Raw genomic sequence first — 25,214 nt, 5'->3', positions numbered from 1 at the left:
TATCAGTGATGAAGTATGAGAATTCATTAGACTGTATACTTATAATTTTTGTAATTTCTATGTGCATACAATACTTCAATAAGAACCTTTAAAACATTATTTTTTTGGTTTTAAATTGCAAATCCTTTGTAACTGACTTTGTACCAGGTTTTGCACAATGTGACATGTTAGGTGGCTACTTAGAATACATTTGATTTTAAAAGCGTCTGGGGATAGAAACTAGAAGAATGGGAGCAAGGGGAGATGGAGACGCTTTCCACTGAACAGCATTTTGTCCCTGTTAGGGTTTGTATTATGTGCATGCTTTACTTATTAAAAAGAAATGAACTATTAAAAAGCGGGGAAAAAGTTATTAATATGCAACAAAATATAAATAGCATATTTATAAATATAAAAATATAAATAAGTATGTAGTTTTATACACTTGTACCTTTTAAATTAGTCTATTATGATTCATTCTTAGTCCAAATTTAATACCAAATTAAAAGCAATGGTCTTTATTCTTATAGGCCTGATTATTATCACCAAAATAATTCTGGCAAGAAGAAGAGGGAAGTATGCTAATAGCTCCAAAATCATGACATAAACATTAACAGTTCACAACAAACTGTTAGAGGAACAACCATGACTAATAAGGCAAATGATACACAGTGATAGAATAAAACTTCCTAAATATCAGGAAATAAAAAGAAAATGAATCTGAAACTGGTCTTTTCCAAGGGCTTATCAGTAGTCCATTGGGATCTTTCCAGATGGACTTTGGCACATCTAGTCCTCAACACTGAAATGAAATAAAATTACATTGTGTGAAGGGCATGAAACTGCCATGTGTATGAAGAGTATTGATAATTGCCCTCTACTGGGACCCTTTTATGTGCTTGGTGCTGTACATACATGATTTCATTTAATCACACCACCATTTTACATCTGTAGAAACTGAGGCTCAGATTTAAACTCCTTTGTCCAGTGATCCTAGCAGGCCAGGAAGTGGTGGACTAGAACTTGGATACAGGATAGTCTAACCAACTTCAGCAAATTTCACAGAAACACTTCAGCTGATTGATATTCCAATCAGCCCTGACAACAATTTCCCTCCCCTGCCAGTAGCTGTTTCTATCTTCTTCCATGTATGGTAGCAAGACTCCAAGACAGCCCCCCAGAGATCCTACCTACTGTTACTTACACCTTTGTGCCATCCCCTCCACATTCTACCAGGGTTGGTTTGTGTACCCAGATATGGCAGAAGTGATGGGATGTCTCATCCAAGATTACATTGTGAAATACTGTGGTTTCCACCTTGGGGTCCCTCTATCCCTCTCCCTCTGTCTCTCTTTCTAAATCAACTCACATCTTCTGAGGATACTCAGGCATGTAGTGAGACACTGATGTCCCCCAATAAGCGCCAGTGAAGAGTGGAGACCTGCCGGCTACCATGTGAGGAGCCTGGAGCAGATCCCCCAGCCCGTCAAGCTTCAGATGACATAACCCCAACTTGACTGCAACCTCATGAAAGACAGAGCCAGGACTACACAGCTAAGCCATGCCTGGGTTCTTAGTCCTCAGAAATGGTGTGAGAAGATATATGATTGCTGGTTTAAGCTGCTAAATTTTGGGATTATTCAGTATATAGCAATGCATAACAAATACACCATGAAACTAGACTTTGATGACGTAAACATTCCTAATTTTAAGAAGAAGTGCTGCAGGATATCATTACATGTGCACCAGAATGGCTGAAGTAAAGAAGACAACAGTACCAAGTGTTGGCAAAATTATGGAGCAACTGGAACTCTCATGCACCATTACAGTGGGAGTGTAAAACAGTACAAACATCATATGAAAAGGTCCTGCAGTTTCTCTAAAACTGAACACATACCCACCTATGATCCAGCTATATCTACCTATGATCCTAGATAGCTACTCCTATGTATTTATCCAAGAAAAATGAAATCACATATCCATAAAAAGACTTGTACAAGAATGTTTGTAGCAGTTTTATTCATAATAGCCAGATCTGGAAACCACTCAGATGCCCATCAAACAGTGAACAAATAAATGAACTGTGGTATATACACATAATTGCAAGACCGCTCAGCAATGAAATGAACTACACGAATGCACAACACAAATGAATCTCAAAATCATTCTCAGTGAGATTAACAGACACAAAAACAGCACATACTGATGATTTGATTTTTGTGAGGTTATGGAACAAGCAAAACCAATCAAGATGGAAAAAAGTTGGAACAATGGTCACTGGGGGTTGGGGAGATGTGGGGATGAGTTTTGACTAGGAAAAGGAGTGAGGGAACTTTCTGAAACCATGGTAGTACTTTATATTTTGTTAACAGTTTGGGTCACACAAGTGTGTGCATTTTGCAAAATTTGTTAGTGGTACACATAAGGTTTGTGCATTTATTGCATGGATTTTACTTAAAAAAGAAGCATCAACAAATATTGCACCCTAGTCGATGGTATTTAAGGTAAAATGTAAGTGACATACCTGCAACTTATTTCAAAATACATGAAAAATTAGATGGATTGATGGGTAGAGAGAAGAATGGAGAGAAAATACATGTGATAAAGCAAGTAGAATAAGATGGGTAGTTTTATTTTTAATTGAGTTTTGAGAGTTCCATACACACATTTTAGAAACAAAACCTTTATTAGATCTATGGTTTGCAAGTACTGTCTTCCAACATGTGGTTTATCTTTTAGTTTTCTTAACACTATAAAAAGAAGTTTTTAATTATGATGAAGTCCAATTTATCATTTTTTCTGTTATGAATCATGTTTTTGGTTTTGGTCATATCTAAAAAAATCTTTGCCTAGGTGAGTTAACTAAGATGGCAACACAGGAGTCTTTGGAGCACCCCCCCCTTCCACAGATGCACTGAAAGTACAACTAAACACAGAGCAATGCCCTCTGAGAGAGATCCAGAAATAAGTCAGGTGACTCACATATCCAGTGAACAAGAAAATACCCACATTGAAACAGGAAAAAAAGGCTAAGACACAATCCTGGCATAAACCCTACCTTAGCACTGTGTCATACATTTGGGAGGGGAATCCCTAACCCCCAGCTTCTTCCTGAGAAGCAAAGGGTTTGGACCCCACATTTAGCTCCTCAAATTTTAATACTCCCATCTGGGAAATGGACCCCCCCAAACACCTAGATGTGAAAGCCAGTGGGGCTTGTATCCAGGAGACCCACAAGACTATAGCAAACAAAGAAGCAGTTCTTAATGGGCACCTCACTGTATATATCCCCTCACCACCAGGACTCAGTGCAGAGGGAGAAGCAAAAACGTCCATCTCCCAGTCTTTGCCTGAAAGGGGTCTGTTTATCTGTGTACTTTAAAAGCTGCTGCCTGAGGGCCAGGCTTCTAATTTAGCATGCATCTAGGGGCCAGCTATGATGCTTCCTGAAGACCTAGGAAGCTGGCACACACCCTATCCATCTTCTCCCTCCAGCCCACTCCAAGTCACCAGTATCTCCGTGGAGGAGCTTGTAGCCTCATCTGCACCCCAGCTTCTATGGCTGCCACCTGAGGGATAGGTCCCTGGATTGTCTGGATCTGAGAGCCAACAGGGCTTCCACTCATGAATTTCATAGGACTAGAGAACGTGAAGTAGTTCTTAACAGGTTATCATCCCAAGGCCCGGTACGGAGGGAACAAAAGCTAAAATGCCACTCTCTCAGTCCTTCCCTGAAAGGGGTTTATCTGCATATTTTATTAATTTTTTTTTTAATTTTTATTTTTTTGTGGTACATGGGCCTCTCACTGTTGTGGCCTCTCCCATTGCGGAGCACAGGCTCCGGATGCGCAGGCTCGGTGGCCATGGTTCACGGGCCTAGCTGCTCTGCGGCATGTGGGATCTTCCTGGACCAGGGCACGAACCCGTGTCCCCTGCATCGGCAGGTGGACTCTCAACCACTGCACCACCAGGGAAGCCCTATCTGAGTATTTTAAAAGCTGCTACTTGAGGGAGAGAAGGTATCTAGGGGTTGGAAGTAATCTTCCCCAGAGACTGGGAAACTGATGGACACCTCCCCCACCTTCTTCCTCCAGCCGGCTCCAACAATAAAACCAAGACACCAATATTTCCCTGAAAGGGACTTGTACACATGCCTAGAGCCCCATATTTTGTGGCTGCTGAATGAGGAATGGACCCCAGGATCTCCTCACTCTGATAGCCAATAGGACTTACATTCATAAGTCCCACAGGACTGTAGCAAATGAAGAAACAGTTCTTAATGGGTACAGGAGCACCCCCCACCTCCACCCCACCCCAACACACACACACACACACACACACACACATACACACACACACACCATAGCTACATACCCAGGCTTGGCACAGAGGGAGCAGGAAAAAATGGCTCTTCTCTAAGTTTGTCTCTGGAAGGACCTTAACTATATACTTCCCCAGCAGGTGCCTGTGGGTCCAGCTTCTAATTGGCCTGCATCTAGGTGCTAACTATGATCCTTCCCTTGGAACACTGACAGGTCTTGGCACATTCTCAACTTCTGGGAGCCACTAAGAACAAAAAGGCAGCTTGGAAAAATCACCAAGTTTTGAGAGACAATTAAAAGCTTAGGCTGGGCTGAATGGTAAGATTCATCTAACTACACAAGACCACCCTGCCAAGACTGGGGGAGGTGGTTGTTTTATCTAATGCACAGAAACTACACAGAGAGTCAAGGAAGATGAATAAATAGAAGAACATGTTTCAAACAGAAGAACAACATAAATCTCCAGAAAGAGATCTTAATGAAATGGAGATAAGTGATTTACATCATAGAGAATTCCAATAATGGCCATAAAGTTGCTCACCGAGGTCAAGAGAGCAACACCTGAACAAAGTAAGAATTCCAACAAAGAGAAAATATAAAAAAGTACCAAGCAGAAATCACAGATCTAAAGAATACAGTAACTGAACTGAAAAATTCAGTAGAGAGGGTCAGCATCAGACTACATCAAATAGAAGAAAGGATCAATGAACCAGAAGACAGAGCAGGGCATTCATCAAATCAGAGGAGCAAAAAGAAAAAAGAATGAAAAAGAGTGAAGAGATTTTTGGGGGATACAATCAAGAGGATCAATTACACATTACAGGGGTTTGAGAAGAAGGAAGAGAAAGGGGCAGAAAGTTTATTCAAAGAAATAATGGCTGAAAACTACCCTAATGTAGGGAAAAGAACATCCAGATCCAGGAAGCCCAGAGAGTTCTAAACAAGCTCAATCCAAATAGACCCACACTGAGACATATTATAATGAAACCGTTAAAAGTTAAAGACAAGGAGAGAATCTTAAGAGCAGCAAGAGAAAAGCAATGTGTTACGTACAAGGGAATCTCTATAAGACTATCAGCAAATTTTTCAGCAGAAAACTTTGCAGGCCAGAAAGGGGTGGGATGCTATTCAAAGAGCTGAGAGGCAAAAACTGCCATCCAAAAATACTCTACCCAGCAAAGTTGTCCTTCAGAATTGAAGGAGAGATAAAGAGTTTTCCAGACAAACAAAAGTTGAACACTTTCATTACCATTTGACCAGCTTTACAAGAAATGTTAAAGGGAATTCTTCAAGATGAAACAAAAGAATGCTAATTAGTAACATAAAATATATGAAGTATAAAACTCACTAGTAGAGGTAAATATAAAGTTAAATTTTGAATATGCTAATTTTGTAATGGTGGTAGGTAAATCACGTATAATTCTATCATAAAGGTTTAAAGACAAAAGTATTAAAAATAACTACAACTATAATAATTTGTTAATGGATACAGAAGTATAAAGAAATTTTGACAAAAAATATGAAATGTGGAGGAGTGTAAAAATGTAGAGCTTTTGCATGTGTTCAAAGTTAAGTTGTTTGAGCTTAAAATAGACTATTATAAATACAATAAGTTTTATGTAACCCTCATGGTAACCACAAGGCAAAAGCCTACAGTAGATATGCAAAAAGATAAAGTAAAAAAAAAAAGAATACCATTATAGAAAATCATCAAATCATAATGGAAGCCAGAAAAAGAGGAAGAAAGGAACAAAGGAATTTTTTTTAAGAAACCAGAGAACAATGAACAAAATGGCAAAAGTCTCTATCTATCAATGATTACTTTGAATGTAAATGGACTAAGTTCTCCAATCCAAAGAGTAGTTGAATGGATGAAAAAACAACACCCAACTATACATTGCCTATAAGAGATTCACTTCAGTTTTAAGGACATACATAGTCTGAAAATGAAGGGATAAAGAAGATATGCCATTCAAGTGGAAACCAAAAGAAAGCTGGGGTAGCCATACTTAGACAAAAACCACTTTAAGTCAAAAATGGTAACAAAAGACAAAGAAGGTTATTATATGATGATAAAGGGGTCAATTCATCAAGAGGACATAACATTTGTAAATAACTATGTACCCAACATAGGAGGACCTAAATATATAAAGCAAATATTAACAGATCTGAAGGGAGAAAAATACACAGCAAAACAATAATTGCAGGGCACTTCAGGATCACACTTTTAACAATGGATAAATCATCTAGATAAAAAACAATAAAGGAACATCTGGATTTAAACATACTTTAGAACACATAAGCCTAACAGACATACACAGAACATCCCATCCAACAGCAACAGATCACACATTCTTCTCAAGTGCACATGGAACATTCTCCAGGACAGATCATACGTTAGGCCACAAAAGAAGTCTTAAAAAATTAAAAAAGACTGAAATCATGCTACGTATCATTTGTGACCACATTGGTATGAAACTAGAAATCAATTACAAGAAAACTGGAAAATTCACAAATATGTGGAGATTTAAAAACATGTTCCTGAACAACCAATGAGTCAAAGAAGAAATCAAAAGAGAAATAAAGAAAATCTTGAAACAAATGAAAATGGAAACACAACACACCAAAACTTATGATTTGCTGTAAAAGCAGTTCTATGAGGGACCTTTTTAACGATAAATGCTTAAATTAAGAAAAAAGAAAGATCTCAATTAAATAACCTAACTCTACACCTCAAGGAACTAAAAAGGACTAAAAGTAAGCCCATAGTAGAAGGAAAGAAATAACAAATATCAGAGTGGAAATAAATAAAATAGAAACCAGAAAAACAATAGAAAAAAATAAAGGTAATTTAGAGCTGTTTTTTAAAAAGATAAACAAAACAGAGAAATCTTTAGCTAGACTTAAGAAAGAGAAGACTCAAATAAATAAAATTATAAGTTAAAGAGGACACATTACAACTGAGACCACAGAAATGCAAAGGATCATAAGAGGCTGCTATGAAAAATTATATGCCAACAAATTGGACAACCTAGAAGAAATGGAAAAATTCCTAGAAACAAAACTTATCAAGACTCAATCATGAAGAAATAGAGAACCTGAACAGACTAATTACTAGCAATGAGACTGAATCAATAATCAAAAACCTCCCAACAAAGAAAAGTCCAAGACTAGATGGCCTCACTCATGAATTCTAGCAAACATTTAAAGCAGAACTAATGCCAATCCTTCTCAAACTCTTCCAAAAAAAACAGAAGAGAAGGAACACTTTCAAAATCCTTTTATCAGGCCAGCATTACCCTGATACCAAAGCCAGACAAGGACACTACAAGAAAAGAATATTTTTGACCAATATCCCTGATAAACATAGATGCAAAATTCCTCAACAAAATACTAGAAAATTGAATTCAATAATACATTAAAAGGATCATACACCATGATCAAGTGGGATTTATTCCAGGGATGCAAAGATGTTTCAACACCCACAAGTCAATCAATGTGATACATCACATTGATGCAATGGAGAATAAATATCATAACATGGATATCTATATCACCAATGGATCATCTCAATAGATGCAGAAAAAGCATTTGACAGAGTTAACTTCATTTCATGATACAAACTCTCAACAAAATTGGTATAAAGGAAACATACCTCAACATAATAAAGGCCACATAGGGCAAGCCCACAGCTAACATCATACTCAATGGTGAAAAGCTGAAAGATTTTCCTCTAAGATCAGGAACAAGACAAGGATGCCCACTTTCACCACTTTTATTCTGCATAGTACTGGATGTCCTAGCAAGGGCAATTAGACAAGAAAGAGAAATAAAAGGCATCAAAATCAGAAGGAAGAAGCAAAATTGTCTCTATTTGCAGATGACGTGATCTTATGTATAAAAAATATTATATTTATAAAGATTGCACCAAAATGCTGTTGGACCTAATAAACAAATTGAGTAAATTTTCAGGATACAAAATTAATATACAAAATCATTTGCATTTCTATACACCAACAACAAATCATCAGAAAGGAAAATTACAATAGCATTTATTTAGGAATAAATTTAACCACAGAAGTGAAAGATCTGTACACTTAAAACTATAAGAATTTGATGAAAGAAACTGTAGAAGTCACAAATAAATGGAAAGAGATTCCATTAAGTTGGGAGAATTAATATTCTTAAAATGTCTATACTACCCAAAGCCATTTATAGATTCAATGCCATCCCTATCAAAATTACAAAGGTATTTTCTACAGAAGTAGAAAAAAATCCTAAAATGTGTATGGAATCACAAAAGATCCTGAATAGCCAAAGCAATCCTGAGAAAGAACAAAGCTAGAGGCATCCCACTTTCTGATTTCAAACTATATTACAAAATGACAGTATTAAAAACAGTATGGTGCTGGCATAAATGCATACACATAGGTCAATGGAACAGAATAGAGAGCCCAGAACTAAACCTGCATTGTATAAGGTCAACTAATTTCAACAGGGGTGCCAAGAATACACAATGGGGAAAGAATAGTTTCTTCAATAAATAGTGTTGTGAAAACTGGACAGCCACATGCAAAAGTATGAAACTGGACCACTATCTTACACCATATACAAAAATCAACTGGAATGGATTTAAGACTGGAACCTAAGACCTCTCAGGAGAAAATTAGAGAGTTGGATCTTTGACATTTGTCTTGGCAACGATTTTTAGATTTGGCATGAAAATAAAAAATAAACAAGTGGGACTACATCAAACTAAAAAACATTTGCACAGCAAAGGAAACCATCAGCAAAATAAAAAAGCAACCTATTGGAATGGGAGAAAATATTTGTAAACTGCATATCTGATAAGGAGTTAATATTCAAAATATACAAAGAACTCCTATAACTCAGGAGCAAATCCCCCAAATAATCCAATTAAAAAATGTACAAAGGGCCTGAATAGACATTTTTCCAAAGAAGACATACAAATGGCCAACAAATATACGAAAAGGTGCTTGACATCACTAATCATCAGGGAAATGCAAATCAAAATCATGATGAGATATCACCTCACACCTGTTAGGATGTCTATTTTAAAAAAGACAAGAGATAACAAATGCTGGCAAGGATATGGAAAAAAGAGAACACTTGTGAGCTGTTGGTGGGAATGTAAATTAGTATAGTCACTATGGAAAACAGTATGGAGGTTCCTCAAAAAATTAAAAATTGAACTACCATATCCGGCAGTTCAATGGGATCCGGCAATCCCATTCCTGAGTATTTATCCTATGGAGACAAAATCATTATCTCCAAGAGACACCTGTACTCCCATGTTCATTGCAGCATTATTCACAATAGCCAAGATATGGAAACAACATAAATGTCCACTGATGGATGAAAGGATAAAGAAAATATATATACACAATAGAATATTATTCAGCCTTAAAAATGGAGGAAATCCTGTCATTTGCAACAGCATGGATGAACCTGGAGGGCATTATGCTAAGTGATATAAGCCAGACAAAGACAAATAATGTATGATCTCACTTATATGTGGAATCTTAAAAAAAAATTTGAACTCATAGAAACGGAAAGTAGAGAAGTGGTTTTCATGGGGTTGGGAGGTGGGGGAAATGGGGAGAGGTTGGTAAAAGGGTACAAACTTTCTGTTATAAGATGAAAAAGGTCTGAGGGGTTAATGTATTATGTGGTTCCTATAGTTGATAACACTGTATTGTATAACTGAAATTTGCTAAGAGGGTAGAGCTTAAATTTTCTTACAAAAAAAGGAAAAAGGCAAACAGTTGATGGATGTGTTAATTAACTTGGTAAGGAAATCCTTTCACAGTGTATACGTATATCAAATTATCATGTGTGCACTTTAAATATCTTGCAATTTTATTTTTCAATTAGATCTCAATAAAGCTGGAAAAAAAACTTTGCCTAACCTAAGGCCATTAAGATTTTCTCCTATGCTTTTTTCTAAAATATTTTTGAGTTTTAGGTGTTACATTTAGGTCTATCATCCATTTTGAGGTAATTTTTGTATATGCGTGAGGTATAGCTCAAAGTGGGTTTTTTGGTACATGAATATCCAATTATTTCACCGTCATTTATTGAAAAGATTATTTTTTCTGCACTGAATTGCCTTCGTTTCTTTACTGGATTTCAGGAGTCAATATATATGAGCTATTTCTTGACTTACCAATGTTTCATTGATCTATTTCTCTATCTGTATGCCAATTCCACACTCTTTGGATTATGGACCTTCATAATGATTCTTTTTTTTTTTTTGCGGTACGCAGGCCTCTCACTGTTGTGGCCTCTCCCGTTGCGGAGCACAGGCTCCGGACGCGCAGGCTCAGCGGCCATGGCTCACTGGTCCAGCCGCTCTGCGGCATGTGGGATCTTCCCGGACCGGGGCATGAACCCGTGTCCCCTGCATCGGCAGGCGGACTCTCAACCACTGCGCCACCAGGGAAGCCCCATAATGATTCTTAATAACAGATATTGTTAGCCTGCAACTTTGCTCTAATTTTTCAAAGTTCTTTTGTTTATTCTAGGTTTTTGCATTTCTCTTTGAATATTAAAGTAGCTTGTCAATTTTTACAAGAAAATGCCTGCTGAGATTTTGACTGGAATTGTGTTGAGCTTAAAGATCAATTTGGGGAGAATGACATCTCAACAATATTGAGGTGTCATGGATGTGCAACAACCCTCCTTTCATTTAGGTCTTTAATTCTCTAAGCAATGCATTGTAGTTTCAGTGTATAGGTCTTACACACTGTTGTCAGATTTATCCCTAGTATTTCATATCTTTTGATGCTATTGAAAAAGTTATATTTTGAAATTTCAATTTCCATTATTCATTGCAGATATATAGAAATGGAATTGACATCTGCATATTAATCTTGTATCCTGTAACACTGCTGAACTCACTTATTGGTTCCAATAACTTTTTGTAAATTCCACTGGATCTTATACATAGGTCATTATGCCTTCTGTGACTAGAGATAGCTTACTCTTTTCAATCTGGATGGTTTTTGAAATTATATTTTCTTGCTTGACTACACTGGCTAGAATCTCCAGGGAAATGATGTATACAGTGGTGAGGGTTGGCATCCTTGTCTTGTTCCTGGTCTTAGCGCGAAAGCATTCTTTCTTTCACCAGTAAGTATCTTGGTAGCTGTAGGGCTTTTTGTTTGCTTATTTGTTTGTTCTGTAAATGCTCTACATTAGATTGAGAAAGTACCCTTCTATTCCTAGTTTTCTGAGAGTTTTTATTTATTTTTTAAATCAGGAATGAATGTTGGATTTTGTCAGACTCTTTACATTCTTATTGAGGTGATCATACAGTTTTCTGTGTTTTGGTTTGTCAATATGGTAAATTACATTGATTGATTTTTGAATGTTAAATTAGTTTTGCTTTCTTGGGATAAAACCCACTTGGTCATGATGTATTATACTTTTTATATATTACTGAATTCCACTTGCTAAAAATTTGTTTAGCGTTTTCATATTGATCTTCATGAGGAACATCTGCTCTGGACCGTTTGGTTTTGTATTAGGTACTACGGCCTCACAGCATCGATTGGGAAGTATAGCTCTTCTTTGATTTTCTGGAAGAGTTTGTGTAAAACTGCTATAATTTCTTCTGTGTGTGGTAGAATTTACCAGTGAAGTGTCTGTGCCTGCAGCTTTCTTTGAGTGAAGGCTTTTAACTCCAACTTAAATCACTTTAAGAGATAGAGAGATATCCAGGTTATTTACTTTTTCTTGCATCGGCTTTGGTAGTTTGCACCTTTCAAGGAATTTGTCAAGTTCATCTAAGTTGTTGTAATTATTAATATAAACTTGTCCATAATATTCCCTTATAATACTTTTAGTGTCTATACAATCTGTACTAAGGTAATTTCTCATTCTTTATATTGTTAATTTATCTTCTTTTCCCCTGATTATCTGGCTAGAGGTTTATCAGTTTTATTGATCTCAATGAATTTACTCTTGAGTTCATTGAGTTGTCTATTATTTTTCTCTGTTCTGTTTCATTACTTCTGATATTTATTGTTTCATTGCTTCTGCTTACTTTGGGTTTAATTTGCTCTTCTTTTTCTAGTTTTTAAGGTGGAAACTGAGGTCATTGATTTGAGGCCTTCCTTTTTTTCTAACAAGGTTAGTGATAGAAATTTCTCCTACGTACTGCTCATTTCTTCAGTTATTTTTTTCTGTCCCTCACGCCCCTGTTCAGGAATTTCAATTACACATATTTTAGGTTAACTGCACTTCTTCCACAACTCACTGACATGTTTTAAATTTCTGTAATTTTATTTTCTCTGTCTCATTTTGGATAGTTTCTATTGTTATGCTTCTATGTTTATTAATCTTTGTTTTTCTGTAATATTCAATCTGCTCTTAATCCCATTGAGTTAATTTTTAAACTCATGTAGTTTTCATATCTGGAAGTTTGATGTGGGTCTTTAAAAATATCTTCTACATCCTTACTTAGATTTTTGAACATACAGAATACAATTTATTCAACTCTGCTGTTTTTACAACTTTTAATAACTCTTAATGTCCTTGTCTGATAATACTACCATCTATGTCAGTTCTAGGTTGGTTTTGATTGAATAATTTCTCCTCATTATGGGTCATACTTTCCCACATCTTTGCATTGCTGCTAACTTTTGATTGGATGACAATGTGAATTTTATATTGTTTGGTGCTGGACGAGTTTATATTCCAATCACTATTACTCAGCTGTGTTCTGGAATGTAGTTACATTTCTTGGAAACAATTTAATCCTTTTGGGTCTTGCTTCTATGGTTTTAGGTGTGACCAGGGCAGTTTTTATTCCAGGGTTAATTATTTGCCATTACTGAGGCAACACCCTTCTAGAAATCACACTTGGTGCTTTTGCTATTTGATGGGTGGGCACAGACACTGTACTTAGCTCTGTGTTGCTGGTGGGCACTGTTCCCTCTAATCTTAGTTGGTTCTTTCCCCAGCTGCACATAACTTCCTTACACACATGCCAAGTAGCAGAGGCAAACCCTTGGTACATCGCTGGCGTTCTTCCTGTGCATCTCTCTCCTCTCTGCTCTGATCTCCTTCACTCCCCGACTCTCAGCTCTGACTCATGACAGGCAGTCTGCTGGGCTCCATCTCGGATCCTTCTCTCCACACCACATCCTGGAAACACTCTCAAGGCCATGAGCTCGGCAACCACAGGACTACCCTTGTATGCTTCCCATCTTTCAGGGATAACTGTCCTTCATTGTCTATAGTTCAGTGGCTTGTTTCTTACACACTGCTCTCTTCTCTTTTCTCAAGCATGAGGGTAAGCCCATTTCCTAATGCTCCATCTTGGCTGGAAGCAAAAGTTTCCTGATGCTGTTTTTAAACTATTGTTATGGAAAGTTGTATAAGCATCCAGAGATATACAGAAGATTATTATGAACACTTGTGCATCCATCACCCAGTTTTAATAAATAATCAGCTCATGGCTGATCTTGTTTCATTTCTAATCTCACCCATTCCCCCACCTCCCAAATCCCAGAGTGATATCATTTCATCCATCACTATTTCAGTGTGTGTATATTTCTTAGCATAACCTCAGTAACAATATCACACCTAAAACTAACTGACAATAATTCTTTAATATCATCAGGTATTGAGCAGTGAGCTGCTTGACTAGGGGGCAGGAAGAGGCTGGGAGAGTGGCAGTGAAGACACTTGGAGGGGGTTAAAGGGACACAGATCCTACTAACTGCATCACATACTCCATTAAGAAGTCCACCCACAAGCTGCTGGGGATGCCTCTTCAATGAAATTCCATTTAGTCTGCGTTACTGAGTACACAGGACTAGGAGCCCTGGAGGAACATGCCTATCAGGGGAGCAAGGTAGAAGAACACAAAAAGGTGGGTAGCTCAGGTGGAGACATCCTCCAGAAAGACCGAAATGGATGTGGTTGGCTTTCCAGAGAGGAAGCATTTAATTTCAAGCAGCCAGTGATGGTACCTGGGGTTACAATCTTCCCTAAGGGAAAGGAAACGAGGGATCTACTTAATTGATTAGCGTGCCAGAACAGAACTACCACACATAGTCCTAATGGTCTCAGTTTGTTTTCACAAGTATTTAAATACACTCACCCGTCTAAGGAGAAAATGTTTCCTCCTGAATGGGACCATGCCAGAGGAGGTGTCTTGGAAATTGGATCCTGGAGAGGACTTTTTTTTTTGGTTATTTCAAATACGACTAATCTGGGGACAGGACAGTAGGGGGAGGAACCTGTGGTTTCATTTCAGTAATCATTTCTAGATTCAAAAGTAATCCCAGCTCTGGCCAGAGGCCATCCGACCTTCTCCTCTAATTCCCACTCAGGATTCACAGTCACCAGGCTGCTTTTTTCTTCCCACTCAGGGACGTGGGACTTGCTCACAGCAGCCCTCTAATCATGCAAATTTGAAAAAAGTTAGAGCAGTGAATTCTCCTGGTAAATTAGGTGATGTGTGTTCAAGACTGGGCTTCAGATCTAGCTTGACTGCAGAGAAAGGATGCTCTGGGTAAAACATGTGGTGAATCTGGCCTTGGGACACTTTTATTTCTCACTGTAATTAAAAGTGTGACCATTCTGGCACCCACTTTGGTTTCCTGGGTGTTTAATAAGTTAGTGTGGCTCTTGGAGCCAAAGCATCCTGGGTCAGCCACGGCGACTGGCCAGGCTCCAGGCAGAGGGCCTTTGGGCTCCTCCCACCTGTGAAATGTTCCATGGCAGCCTTGTGGGTTTGCTGGGAGTGGATGATCAGCTGTCAGGCTAAGGAGAGACTTCTGCTAAACACATGCTCCCCTGAGTTGCCTCCATCTCTCCCCCATTTCTTGGGTGTATGCTTTGGAGCATTACTGCATTTATCCAAGCCAGCAGCTGCTGTCCCTGTATCATAGGAACATTTTCAAAGGCCAAACGTAAAGGTTAATGGAATTACCTGTCAATATGACTGGCAAGTGATTGGGAGTTGCCTCTCCATACGAGCTGGACCACCATTTGCATATTTCCAAACTAAATATACTTCAAACCCAAGGAACCCAGTACTGGAAAAGGGTATATTTCCTCATAAACAACTTTAGAAACTTTGGTTATCAAGTTACCAACTCAACTGGTAAACATACATGCATTTTAAAATACGTGGACAGCTTCCCTACGTGCATATATAGTTTTGAGAATACAATTTAACTCACTTGTCACCATGGTCCTTAATTTTGAAAATTCCACAAAGATTCTGAAAAATTAGACTAGGGACAGGTGAGATGTTAATTTCCAGTTAATGTTTTTTCTAAATGCAGCCTGGTTTCTTTGCTCAAGGATATTTGTCCCCCGTGGATAGCAACATAAGCGAGGCATGGAAAGAATATCTTGGTAAAGCTGCAAGGCCTGAAATTCACAGTTATTGTAAAAGTGTAAGAGTCGCTTTCTCTTTAAGTAGGGAACTGACACTTCAAGAACCCACGTGTTTGGCCTCCCACTCGAAAATCTTTTTAACCAACTTTTAATATATGTCAAGTGGCCAGACAGTGCCTGGCACATGAATGTTAGCTATTAGTTCTAGTTTTTGAAGAGTCTTTGTGGTCTCTTGAAGTGGTATTTTATTTGAAAAGTTAATTAGTCACATCATAAAATGGGTTACTCAAACATTCCTCCAGTGATTCATTAAAATTCTTCCGAATGGACATAGCATGCGAAATGCTGCTATACTCTACAAGGACACAGAGGGTACAGGAATCAATGGTAGGTGATCCGGTTTTGCAGGAAAAAACCTGGTATTTAGTGTCACAAGTGGATTCACATGTGGTTCTGCTACGTCCTGACTGTAAATTCAAGGAATTTTCTTGGCCTCGGTTTTCTTGCCTACAATGGGAAAGCTAAGACTTTGTTAATGTGTCGCAAGGATTAAATAAGACATCACATTTAAAGAGCCTAGTGTCTGATATAGAACAATGCCTCATAAATGCTAACTACTGTCATCAATGCTACTGCCCTTGTTTTTAAGAACTTCTTTTTCTTTATATTTTATATATCCCTTTAATTTAATCAGGAAAACTCCCTTTAGATTGGTTCCATTATTATCTTTTTTAAAAAACTGAAGTATAGTTAATTTACAATGTTGTGTTAATTTCAAATGTATAGCAAAGTGATTCAGTTATACGTACATACACACACATATATGTATATATGTATTTTTTCTTTTTCAGATTATTTTCCAAAGAACTTCTAATTTAATGAGGAAAAAAAGTATGTGATCAATTATCAAATAAGACACAACCAAATATCTGTTGTAATAGAAGTCTACAAAGTTCTGAGGAATGGCAAGGAATGACCAACTCATTCCAACTGTTCCTAGAAACTTCTTTCCCGGGTATCCACTCTCTCATACCTCAAATCTTTGTTCAGATTCCATTTTTTTTAGTGAGGCCTTCTCTGACAACCTTAACTTAAAATTGCACCCATACCCACACCCAATACCTGCTCCCCTTATACGGGTTTCGTCATGGCATTAACCATTAAAATACCATCTAACTCATTTATGCTGTTTATTGTTTGTCTCCATGCACATGAGGATTTCCTTCTGGTTGCTTGTTCCTGCTTCCCAGCAGCCAGATCACACTATTGAGGGGCTAGCATGTGCCAATGGTGGGGGGACAAAGTGGGCAAAACCTGGAAGGGTCCTTGCTGTCATGGAGCTTGTGGTCTAACTTGGAAGAGGAGTAGAATAAAGAGTGAGACAGAGTGTGTGTGCGGGGGAGTGGGCAGCACTAGACATGAGCTTAAACACAAGCACAGAGGTGTATGGTGTGTCTGGGGAGAAGGATGGTGAAGGGATGCAGTGGGAGATGAGGTAGAAGGGATGGAGCAGGGCTGGATGCTGAAGGGACCTGAGTGGCTTGTGAAGGAGTTTATTCTGCAGGTAGAGGGGATATCAGAGGAATCTGGGAAACAAAGTCACCCAACCTGACCTTTGTTTCAGAAGGACCACTTGACCAACTGGCAAAGGGAAGCCCGCGGCCAGGTAAGGACACACCCTTTCACCCAGAGGCTGATTGTTGTTCACTTCCTCTGCCTTTGTCTCTGCTTATCCCGTTGTCCCTATCCTGCCTTTTTTGCCAGATTTCTATCAGCCTCTGCTACTCTTTCTTCTCATTGGCCTTCCTCTGCTGTACTGTGATTCCCATCACTGTGTGTTTTTAACTTTTTATTTTTTAAAAAAATTAATTAATTAAAAACACAATTTTTTTTTACTTTACTCTTTTTAAAAATTGAAGTATAGTTGTTTTACAATGTTGTGTTAGTTTCAGATGTATAGCAAAGTGATTCAGTTATACATACACACACACATATATGTGTAGGTATATATACATTTTTTCAGACTCTTTTCCCTTATAGGTTATTACAAAATATTGAGTATAGTTCCCTGTACTATACAGTAGATCCTCGTTGGTTATCTGTTTTATGTATAGTAGTGTGTATCTGTTAATCCCAAACTCCTAATTTATCCCCTCCCACCTTTCCCCTTTGGTAACTGTAAGTTTGTTTTCCATGTCTGCGGGTCTTTTTCTGTTTTGTAAATAAGTTCATCTGTATCATTTTTTAAGATTCCACATGTAAGTGATATCATATGATAATTGTCTTTCTCTGTCTGGCTTACTTCACTCAGTATGATAATTTCTAGGTCCATCCATGTTGCTGCAAATGGCATTATTTCATTCTTTTTTATATGAATAATTGAGTAGTATTCTATTGTGTGTATATATATACCACGTCTTCTTTATCTGTTCATCTGTCGATGGACATTTAGGTTGCTTCCATAAAAACACACAAATAGTTTAAAAAACACTACAGAGAGGGTCCATGTACCTTTCACCCAGCTTCTGCCATCACTGAAATTTTTTTACCCTTAGAAAGATCTGAGACCTCACAATGAAAATAGTTTGTTCTTTGAAACACTGACTTTTAGAAAAATCTTGACCCAAATACCTTTGACAATTTAAAGAACCCACCATACGTAGGTAAACATGGCCTTCCCACTTGTAAAAACAGAAGACAGGTTCCAGGGTATATGAAGGAAGGACACCCCACTGCGTCTCTCCTACTGAAAGCATCTATTCACCTGCTACTATTACTTCATTATTACTTCACCTATTACTTCATTATTCAGAGAAGTAATGAGAGCAGGCAGACTGAGGAAGAAGACCACAGAACTGGTGGTGAGTTTATCACTTTTTATTTCCAGTCTCTCTGACGTGAACTCAGTGCAGCCCAGAACTCAGAAGTGGGCATTGGTTCCAAGAGGAGACCTCTCCTCTGGCTCAAGAAGCAGGAAGGGGGTCTACAATGTTCAGAGAGAGTGTAGAAGTCCCTTATTTATCTTTTTTTTCTTAAATTTTTTTCCTCAGTTCTCTTGTGCCCCAGACCTCAAGCAATCCTGTGGCAGCAATGGGAGATGGCAGGAAATCAGAACAGGAAGGCAGAGAACCTTCCTCTCTAATCAGAGGAGCTGTGGATCCCAGCGGGTGTGGCGAGCCCCACTGCTGTTGCTCTCTCTCTGGCCTCTGCTCAGATCTGAGGTGGGTGCAGTCAAATCAAGTGTGCAGGAGTGCGGGGCACACACAGCCTCAGGGTGCTGGCTGAAGGGCTGGAGAGCAGAGTCCCAGGGACGCAGAACTATCGAGGCAATTATGGTAAGGCAGGAGCTTGGGAAAGCAACCCCTTAAAGTTGTTTATGAACTCTTGGGCTTACCCCTGAACTGCACATGTATGGATCTGACCCTAAATAGACTCCAGAGACTTGGAGCAGTAAAATATGGGACAGACGACTTGCCTAAGTCCCAGACTGGCCAGTAGGTGGTACATACACCAGACAGATCCAACAGCACTTCTCAAAGACTTGAAGTCGAAACCACGATCCACAGAAGTCTTGGGGAACTGAGGACTTGTGGTCTGAACCCTACTGGGTTAATTACTTCCTAAAACAAAAATAACAATATCTGCCATAAGATTTAAAAAACAACCAAAGTCTCAAAACATAATATTCAAAATATCTAGGATACAATAGAAATTTACTCACTATACCAAAAAACCCAGAGAAATCTCAATAGCAATGCTGGGATGCCATAGATATTGAAATTATCTGACCAAGACTTTAAAGCAGTTATTATATTTTCTAACCAGTAAGAGAGAGCAAACACTCTTGAAAAATACAGAAAGTCTCAGCAAAGAAACAGAAGATATAAAGAAGAATCAAGTGGATATGTTAGAAATGAAAAAATTCAACAACTAAAATAAAAAGTCATTGGATGGGCTCAGTAACAGAATGGAGATGACAGGGGGTTCAGTAAATTTATAAGTAGATTAACAGAAGTTATCCAATCTGAAAAATTGACGGAGAAATGACTGGAAAACAAATTGTGTAGAACTGTAGGGACCTGTAAGACAATAACAAAAGGTCTAACCTTTATATCATCCAAGTCCCATTAAGAGAGGAGAAAAATGTGCAGCAGAAAGAATCTTTAAAGAAATAATGGCTGAAAGGCTGGTTTACTATTAGAAGGCAATCAACGCAATACATTACATTAGCAGTTTAAAGAATAGAAACAACTCAATCATATCAGCTGATGTAGAAGATGCATTTGGAAAAAACTTAACAACTATTCATGATAAAACTTTCAGCAAACTAGGACCAGAAAGGTATTTCCTTCACCTGACAAAGAACATCAACAAAAACCCATTCTATATAAAGCTGAAAGACTGAAAGCTTTCCCTCTAAGATCAAGAACAAGGCAAGGATGTTCCCTTTCACCACTCTTATTCAACCTCTAACTGGAAGTCTTAGCCAGTGCAATAAACAGGAATAAGTGAAGAATAAGAGTAAGGTAAGAAATATAAATAAAAGGCATACACATTGGAAAGGAGACAACATAATTGTCTACATAGAAAATTTCAAGGAATACAGACACACACTCTTGAACAAATAATTGAGTTTAGTAAGATTGCAGGATATGAGGACACCATGGAAAAATCAATTGCATGTTGATTATATACGAGCAATGAACAATTAGAAACCAAACTTAAAAAAAATACCATCTACAGAAGTTCAATTCCTCCCTAGATATAGATCTTACAAAATACGTACAGGATCTGATATGCTAAAAACTACAAAATGTTCATGAAAGCACTGAAATAAGGCCTAAATAAATGGAAAATATAGCTACACTGACTTCATGGGTTGGAAGACGTAACATAGTTAGCATTGATTTATAGATTTAACATAATTCCAATAAAAATTCCAGCAGGAAACTTTATAGATAAAGGTAACCCAATCTTCAAGTTTATATGGAGAGGCAAAAAAATAGGATACTTGAAACACTTTTGAAAAAGAAGAATAAAATTGGAAGAATCATGCTGATTTTAAGACTCACTACAAAGCTATGGTAATCAAGACGGTGGAGTATTGGCTAAGGAATGGACATATCCATCAGTGGAACTGAACCGGCATCAATAAATAGTTTCCTACAAATACCCTCAGTTGGTTTGTGACAAATGTGCAAAGGCAATTCAAAGACAAAGGATAAGCTTTTCAAAAACTGGTTTGAACAACCGGTCATCTATATGCATAAAAATGAACCTTACCCTAAATCTCACACATTATACAAAAATCAACTCAAGATGAGTCAGAAATCTAAATGAAAACATGAAAGTATAAAACTTTTAAGAGTTCACACAGGAGAAAATCTTCATGACCTGGTTATGCAAAGGTTCTTAGACATGTCATCCAAAGCATGATCCATAAAAGAAAAAAAAATGATAAATTGGACTTGATCAAAATTAAAAACTTCTGCTCTGCCAAGGGCACTGCTAAGAGAGTGAAAAGTCAAGCACAGACTGGGAGAAAATATTTGCAAATCAAGTATCTGACAAAGGATTTATACTCAGAATATATAATGAACTCTCAAAACTCAACTATAAAAAAAATAGCAACCTAATTTTGCTGAGAAATAGGAAAAAGGCTTGAACAGATATTTTGCCAGGGAAAATACATAGATGAAAAATTATAACATGAAAAAAACTCAGCATCATTAGTCACTAGGGAAATGATAATGAAAATGATGAGGAAATACCATTCTAAACCTACTGCAATGGCTAAATTTTTTTTTTAAAAAGCCAAGAGCTGGTGAGGATGTGGAGCAGCTGGCACTCTCACACGTTTCTGGTGGAAATGCAAAACGGTATTGTACTCTGGAAAACAGTCTGGCAACTTCTTTTAAAGTTAAACATATACTTACCATGTGAACCAGCAACCCCTCCCCTGTGTTTACCCTAGAAAAATTAAAACTGTGTTCACAAAACCCCTGTTCTCAAGTGTATCGCAGTTCTAGTCTAACTGTAAAAACTGGAAACAACTGAATGCTCCCTACAGGTGAATGGCTAAACAGTCCATGGTCCATCTCTACAATGGGTACCACTCAGTAGAACAAAGGAACAAACTCTGGATACGCACAACAGCTCAAATGAATCTCAAAATAATTATGCTGAGTGAAAGGAAGCCCGTTTAAAAGATTAGGTTCTGCGTGACTCCATGTATATAAAGTTCTCGAAAGAGACAAAGCCAAAGTGATAAAAAAACAGAGCAGGGGTTGCCAGTGCCCAGGGCTGGGGAAGGCACAGCGTTAAAGAGAGCAGGAGGGGTACTTGGGGGTGATGCGACAGCTCTGTGTTCTGAGAGCGGTCATAATAACACAAATCTATACACATGCTCGAATTCTTAGAACTGTACACAAAAAGTCATTTTCCTGTATTTTCCCTTAAAAAATAAAATTAAAGAAAAAAGAAAAGAGTTGACAACTCTTGCTTCCAATTGAAGCCTAACCAGGTCTCAGCAGCGAGGTCAGTACCAGTTGCAAAGAGGGCAACCACGGACAAGATCTTCTGCTACTGTCTGAGCATCTCTACACGCTGCTCACTCCACCTGGGCATTTACATCACAACTCCTAATGTTTACGATCGCCCTGGAAAGTGGGTTAGGCTCACTGTATAGAAAAAAAAAAACTGAGGCTTAAGGGAAATGAAATAATTTGCTCTGCATCTCGTAGCCAGTAAATGTTGAGTCTGGACTTGACCCCAGCCCTTGTTGCCAATCTCACTGTAAACCTACTTCTCCATATGACTGCTCACTGAAATTAAGAAAAGCAGTGAAAGCTATCAGGGAGACATTGGAACAGCACTTTGATTCACATATATCACAGATATTCTCTAAGCATATTTTATTGTAAACCTCGAGTTTGTTTGAAATTCTGGGAGGTTCAGGGAAATTTAAAAACTACTGCCATTTAATCAGAAACCCCCAATAAGCGGCTAATTTTCAATAGGATTGAATAGTTACCTCCAGTCATACAAATCTACAGTAATTCATATTTTTCCCTAAGTGAATGAAGGAATCATTGTGACTTAACACGACTTGACCAAGTATTTGCTAATTTCACAAGTAGGAATTTATACATATGAAGCAAAGATTAATTGTTTAAAAATTTTCCCCTTTCACACACAGGACTCTCCTAAGAAGCTGTCATCGGTTCTTCCCACTTCTTCCCTTCACCCCACCACGAAAAAAGAAATTTCAAAAATACACAAAGTAAATCCATTTTAGAGACTGAAACTAAACATTACTTTTTATTTCATTATGATTATAGCTGAATAACTATCTCAAAACATTCTAAATATGGACTATGCACATTTTTCATGTAGTGAATGATACCTACTCTAAAAGCTTGAGGATGAATTTGCCTTCTTGCTTGTGAATTATTTTCAACTATTTTATTGGCTATTAGTTGTTTTTTCACCAAAAACTTTGGCCTAAATTATTTTTGTCTCAGCTAAGACAAAGATAAGACGCTATGGTCTCCAATAAAGGTGTTTTTTTGAATGTTCTCTAATTTCTGCTTTACTAAATATCTTTTCTTTAAAAAATAGGTATTGGTAGATTTTGACTCGGTATGTGTAAGCTTTAATGCAAAGCAAAGCTTAGCTAATGCCTTCTGCTCTTTTACTGTAGAGTTGGGTGATCTATTCCATTCCCCAAAGAAAGACAAGAATAACAAAAGTGATTTCATCATCCACACCTTCTTTTGCTTTTTTAGGAGTCTAAGTACCACCCTCGTCAGGTAAGAGAAACCTTCTTATCTTTTGTCACTGGGTTGGGGGGTGGGCTGGAGGAGGCCTACCTTCCAGCAGGTCTCTGGCCAGACCAGGTTCTGCCCCCGTGGACCGAACAAAGTCTGACAGGACTGCGTCCATATCAAGAGTCATAGGATCGTGTAGAAGGGCCGCCCAACACTCAGCTGAGGTGGGGTTTGGAAGCAGGCTAGAAACCATCCATCTGCAGGAGAGAACAGAGAGGCAAACATGATGGAGAGAAGAAACCAGTTCTGCTTGCTGCGCCATATGTTTGAGCCAACGTGGGACATTGCCTGATTGCCTGATGTGTGACAATAAATAATAAAAGTCAGACTCAAATGTCTTCCCTTTGTAGCTGCCACAGGAGAGAGGGGGCATTCCCAGCTCAGTGCTTCCTACTTTGCGTTCTGTCTATTTCAGTGACTATCGATTGAAAAGGTTGGTCTAGAAAAATTAAACACCAGATCTTAAGATTCATTTGGAGTCGCTAGATTTCTAATCCCCTTCCAAGTTATGCAGACGTGTAACACTTCCACAAATGTAATTGTGTTGCCACTATATCCCACCTATGCCTTTATCACTGACCCATCCCTGTGCCCACCTCAGCCCTCCCCCTCACTTGGCTCTCAGGAAAGATTCCACATCAATCCAGAGTCGACAGAAATACTACACTTGCTGAAGAGGACAAACCGTTCGCCAACTTTCCAAGAGTTGTCATTCTCACAACAATCCAACAAAATTCATAAAGCTCTCAGATTTCCTAGGCAGAATAATCCCAGGTAGGGGGATAAAACAGTGCCCTGCAGCTTGACCACAGGCCGACGGTGCCAGCTGGCTGCTGGGGAAAACCAACCAGCACACAGCATGTGAGGGTGACTCCCACCAGTGAACCAGGGCCACCAGTGGTAATACAGACATGCCTGATAAAGCACAAATGCACCCTCTGTCTCCTTCAATAAGGGGTTGGTCCACCACTTGACTTTGTGAATAAAGTTGTATTGGAACCAGCCACGCCCACTCGTTGTACTGTCTGTGGTCGCTTGTGCACGTGGCTGAGTCGAGCAGTTAAAACAGAGAAGACCACAAGGCCCACGAAACCAAACATACTGGACTTCCCTGGAGGTCCAGTGGTTAAGAATCTGCGCTTCCACTGCAGAGGGCATGGGTTTGATCCTTGGTCGGGAAACTAAGATCCAGCATGCCATGCAGTGCGGCCATAAATAAATAAATAAAATAAACAGATCAAATTAAAATTAAAAAACTAAACATATTTACTATTTGGACCTTCACAGAAAGTTTGCTGAGTAAAGATGATGGAAAATGTTATCCTAATGAATATGTAATTAACTTTACATGTCGTGGGGTGAGTTTAAATCCCATGCTATTGATGAGTGTCCCGTTCCTTTTTCAAGATAAGCACTTGGATGGGCCCTGCTCAGAGGGCTAGGTCTGTGCCGACTGCTGCTGCTTTAGAGCCAGAAATGCTGGCCTAAACTCAGCCCCAGCTCTGCCCCTGTGATGAGCTGTGTCATGCTGTGTAACTTCTCTGAGCCCACCTGAGCATTTGTAAGAGTTGGAGAAATAAGCTCGTCGAAGGTGCCAGGATGGAGGAATGAGACAGTGGGGCCTGTGACCTCAGAGACATTCACTGTTACTACACCAGCTTGCACATGGCTCTGACCGGGGTGTGATTTTTGAGTTGGTGTGGCT

General features: G+C 38.4%; 1 protein-coding gene across 2 annotated transcripts in view; it reads right to left on the bottom strand.

Moving 5' to 3' along the window:
• The window catches only part of LOC132419776 (OTU domain-containing protein 7A), a 392,208-nt gene that overhangs the window by 150,822 nt on the left and 216,172 nt on the right, over nt 1-25,214 (bottom strand). The window contains exons 1-2 of one of the 2 annotated variants that reach the window (XM_060003661.1): nt 25,061-25,139; nt 23,552-23,706 (exon numbers count right to left, since the gene is read on the bottom strand). In XM_060003661.1, the coding sequence (XP_059859644.1) occupies nt 23,552-23,706; nt 25,061-25,068 (163 nt within the window). In that variant the 5' untranslated portion in view covers nt 25,069-25,139. Of the gene's footprint in view, nt 1-23,551; nt 23,707-25,060; nt 25,140-25,214 lie in introns of those variants that run through there. The other variant, XM_060003662.1, reaches the window with a different exon arrangement.

This window comes from Delphinus delphis, chromosome 2 (assembly GCF_949987515.2).
Source record: "Delphinus delphis chromosome 2, mDelDel1.2, whole genome shotgun sequence".
Classification (NCBI taxonomy): Eukaryota; Metazoa; Chordata; class Mammalia; order Artiodactyla; family Delphinidae; genus Delphinus; species Delphinus delphis.
Note: the sequence above shows the minus strand (reverse complement) of the source record. Positions and strands in the feature narration are given on the sequence as shown.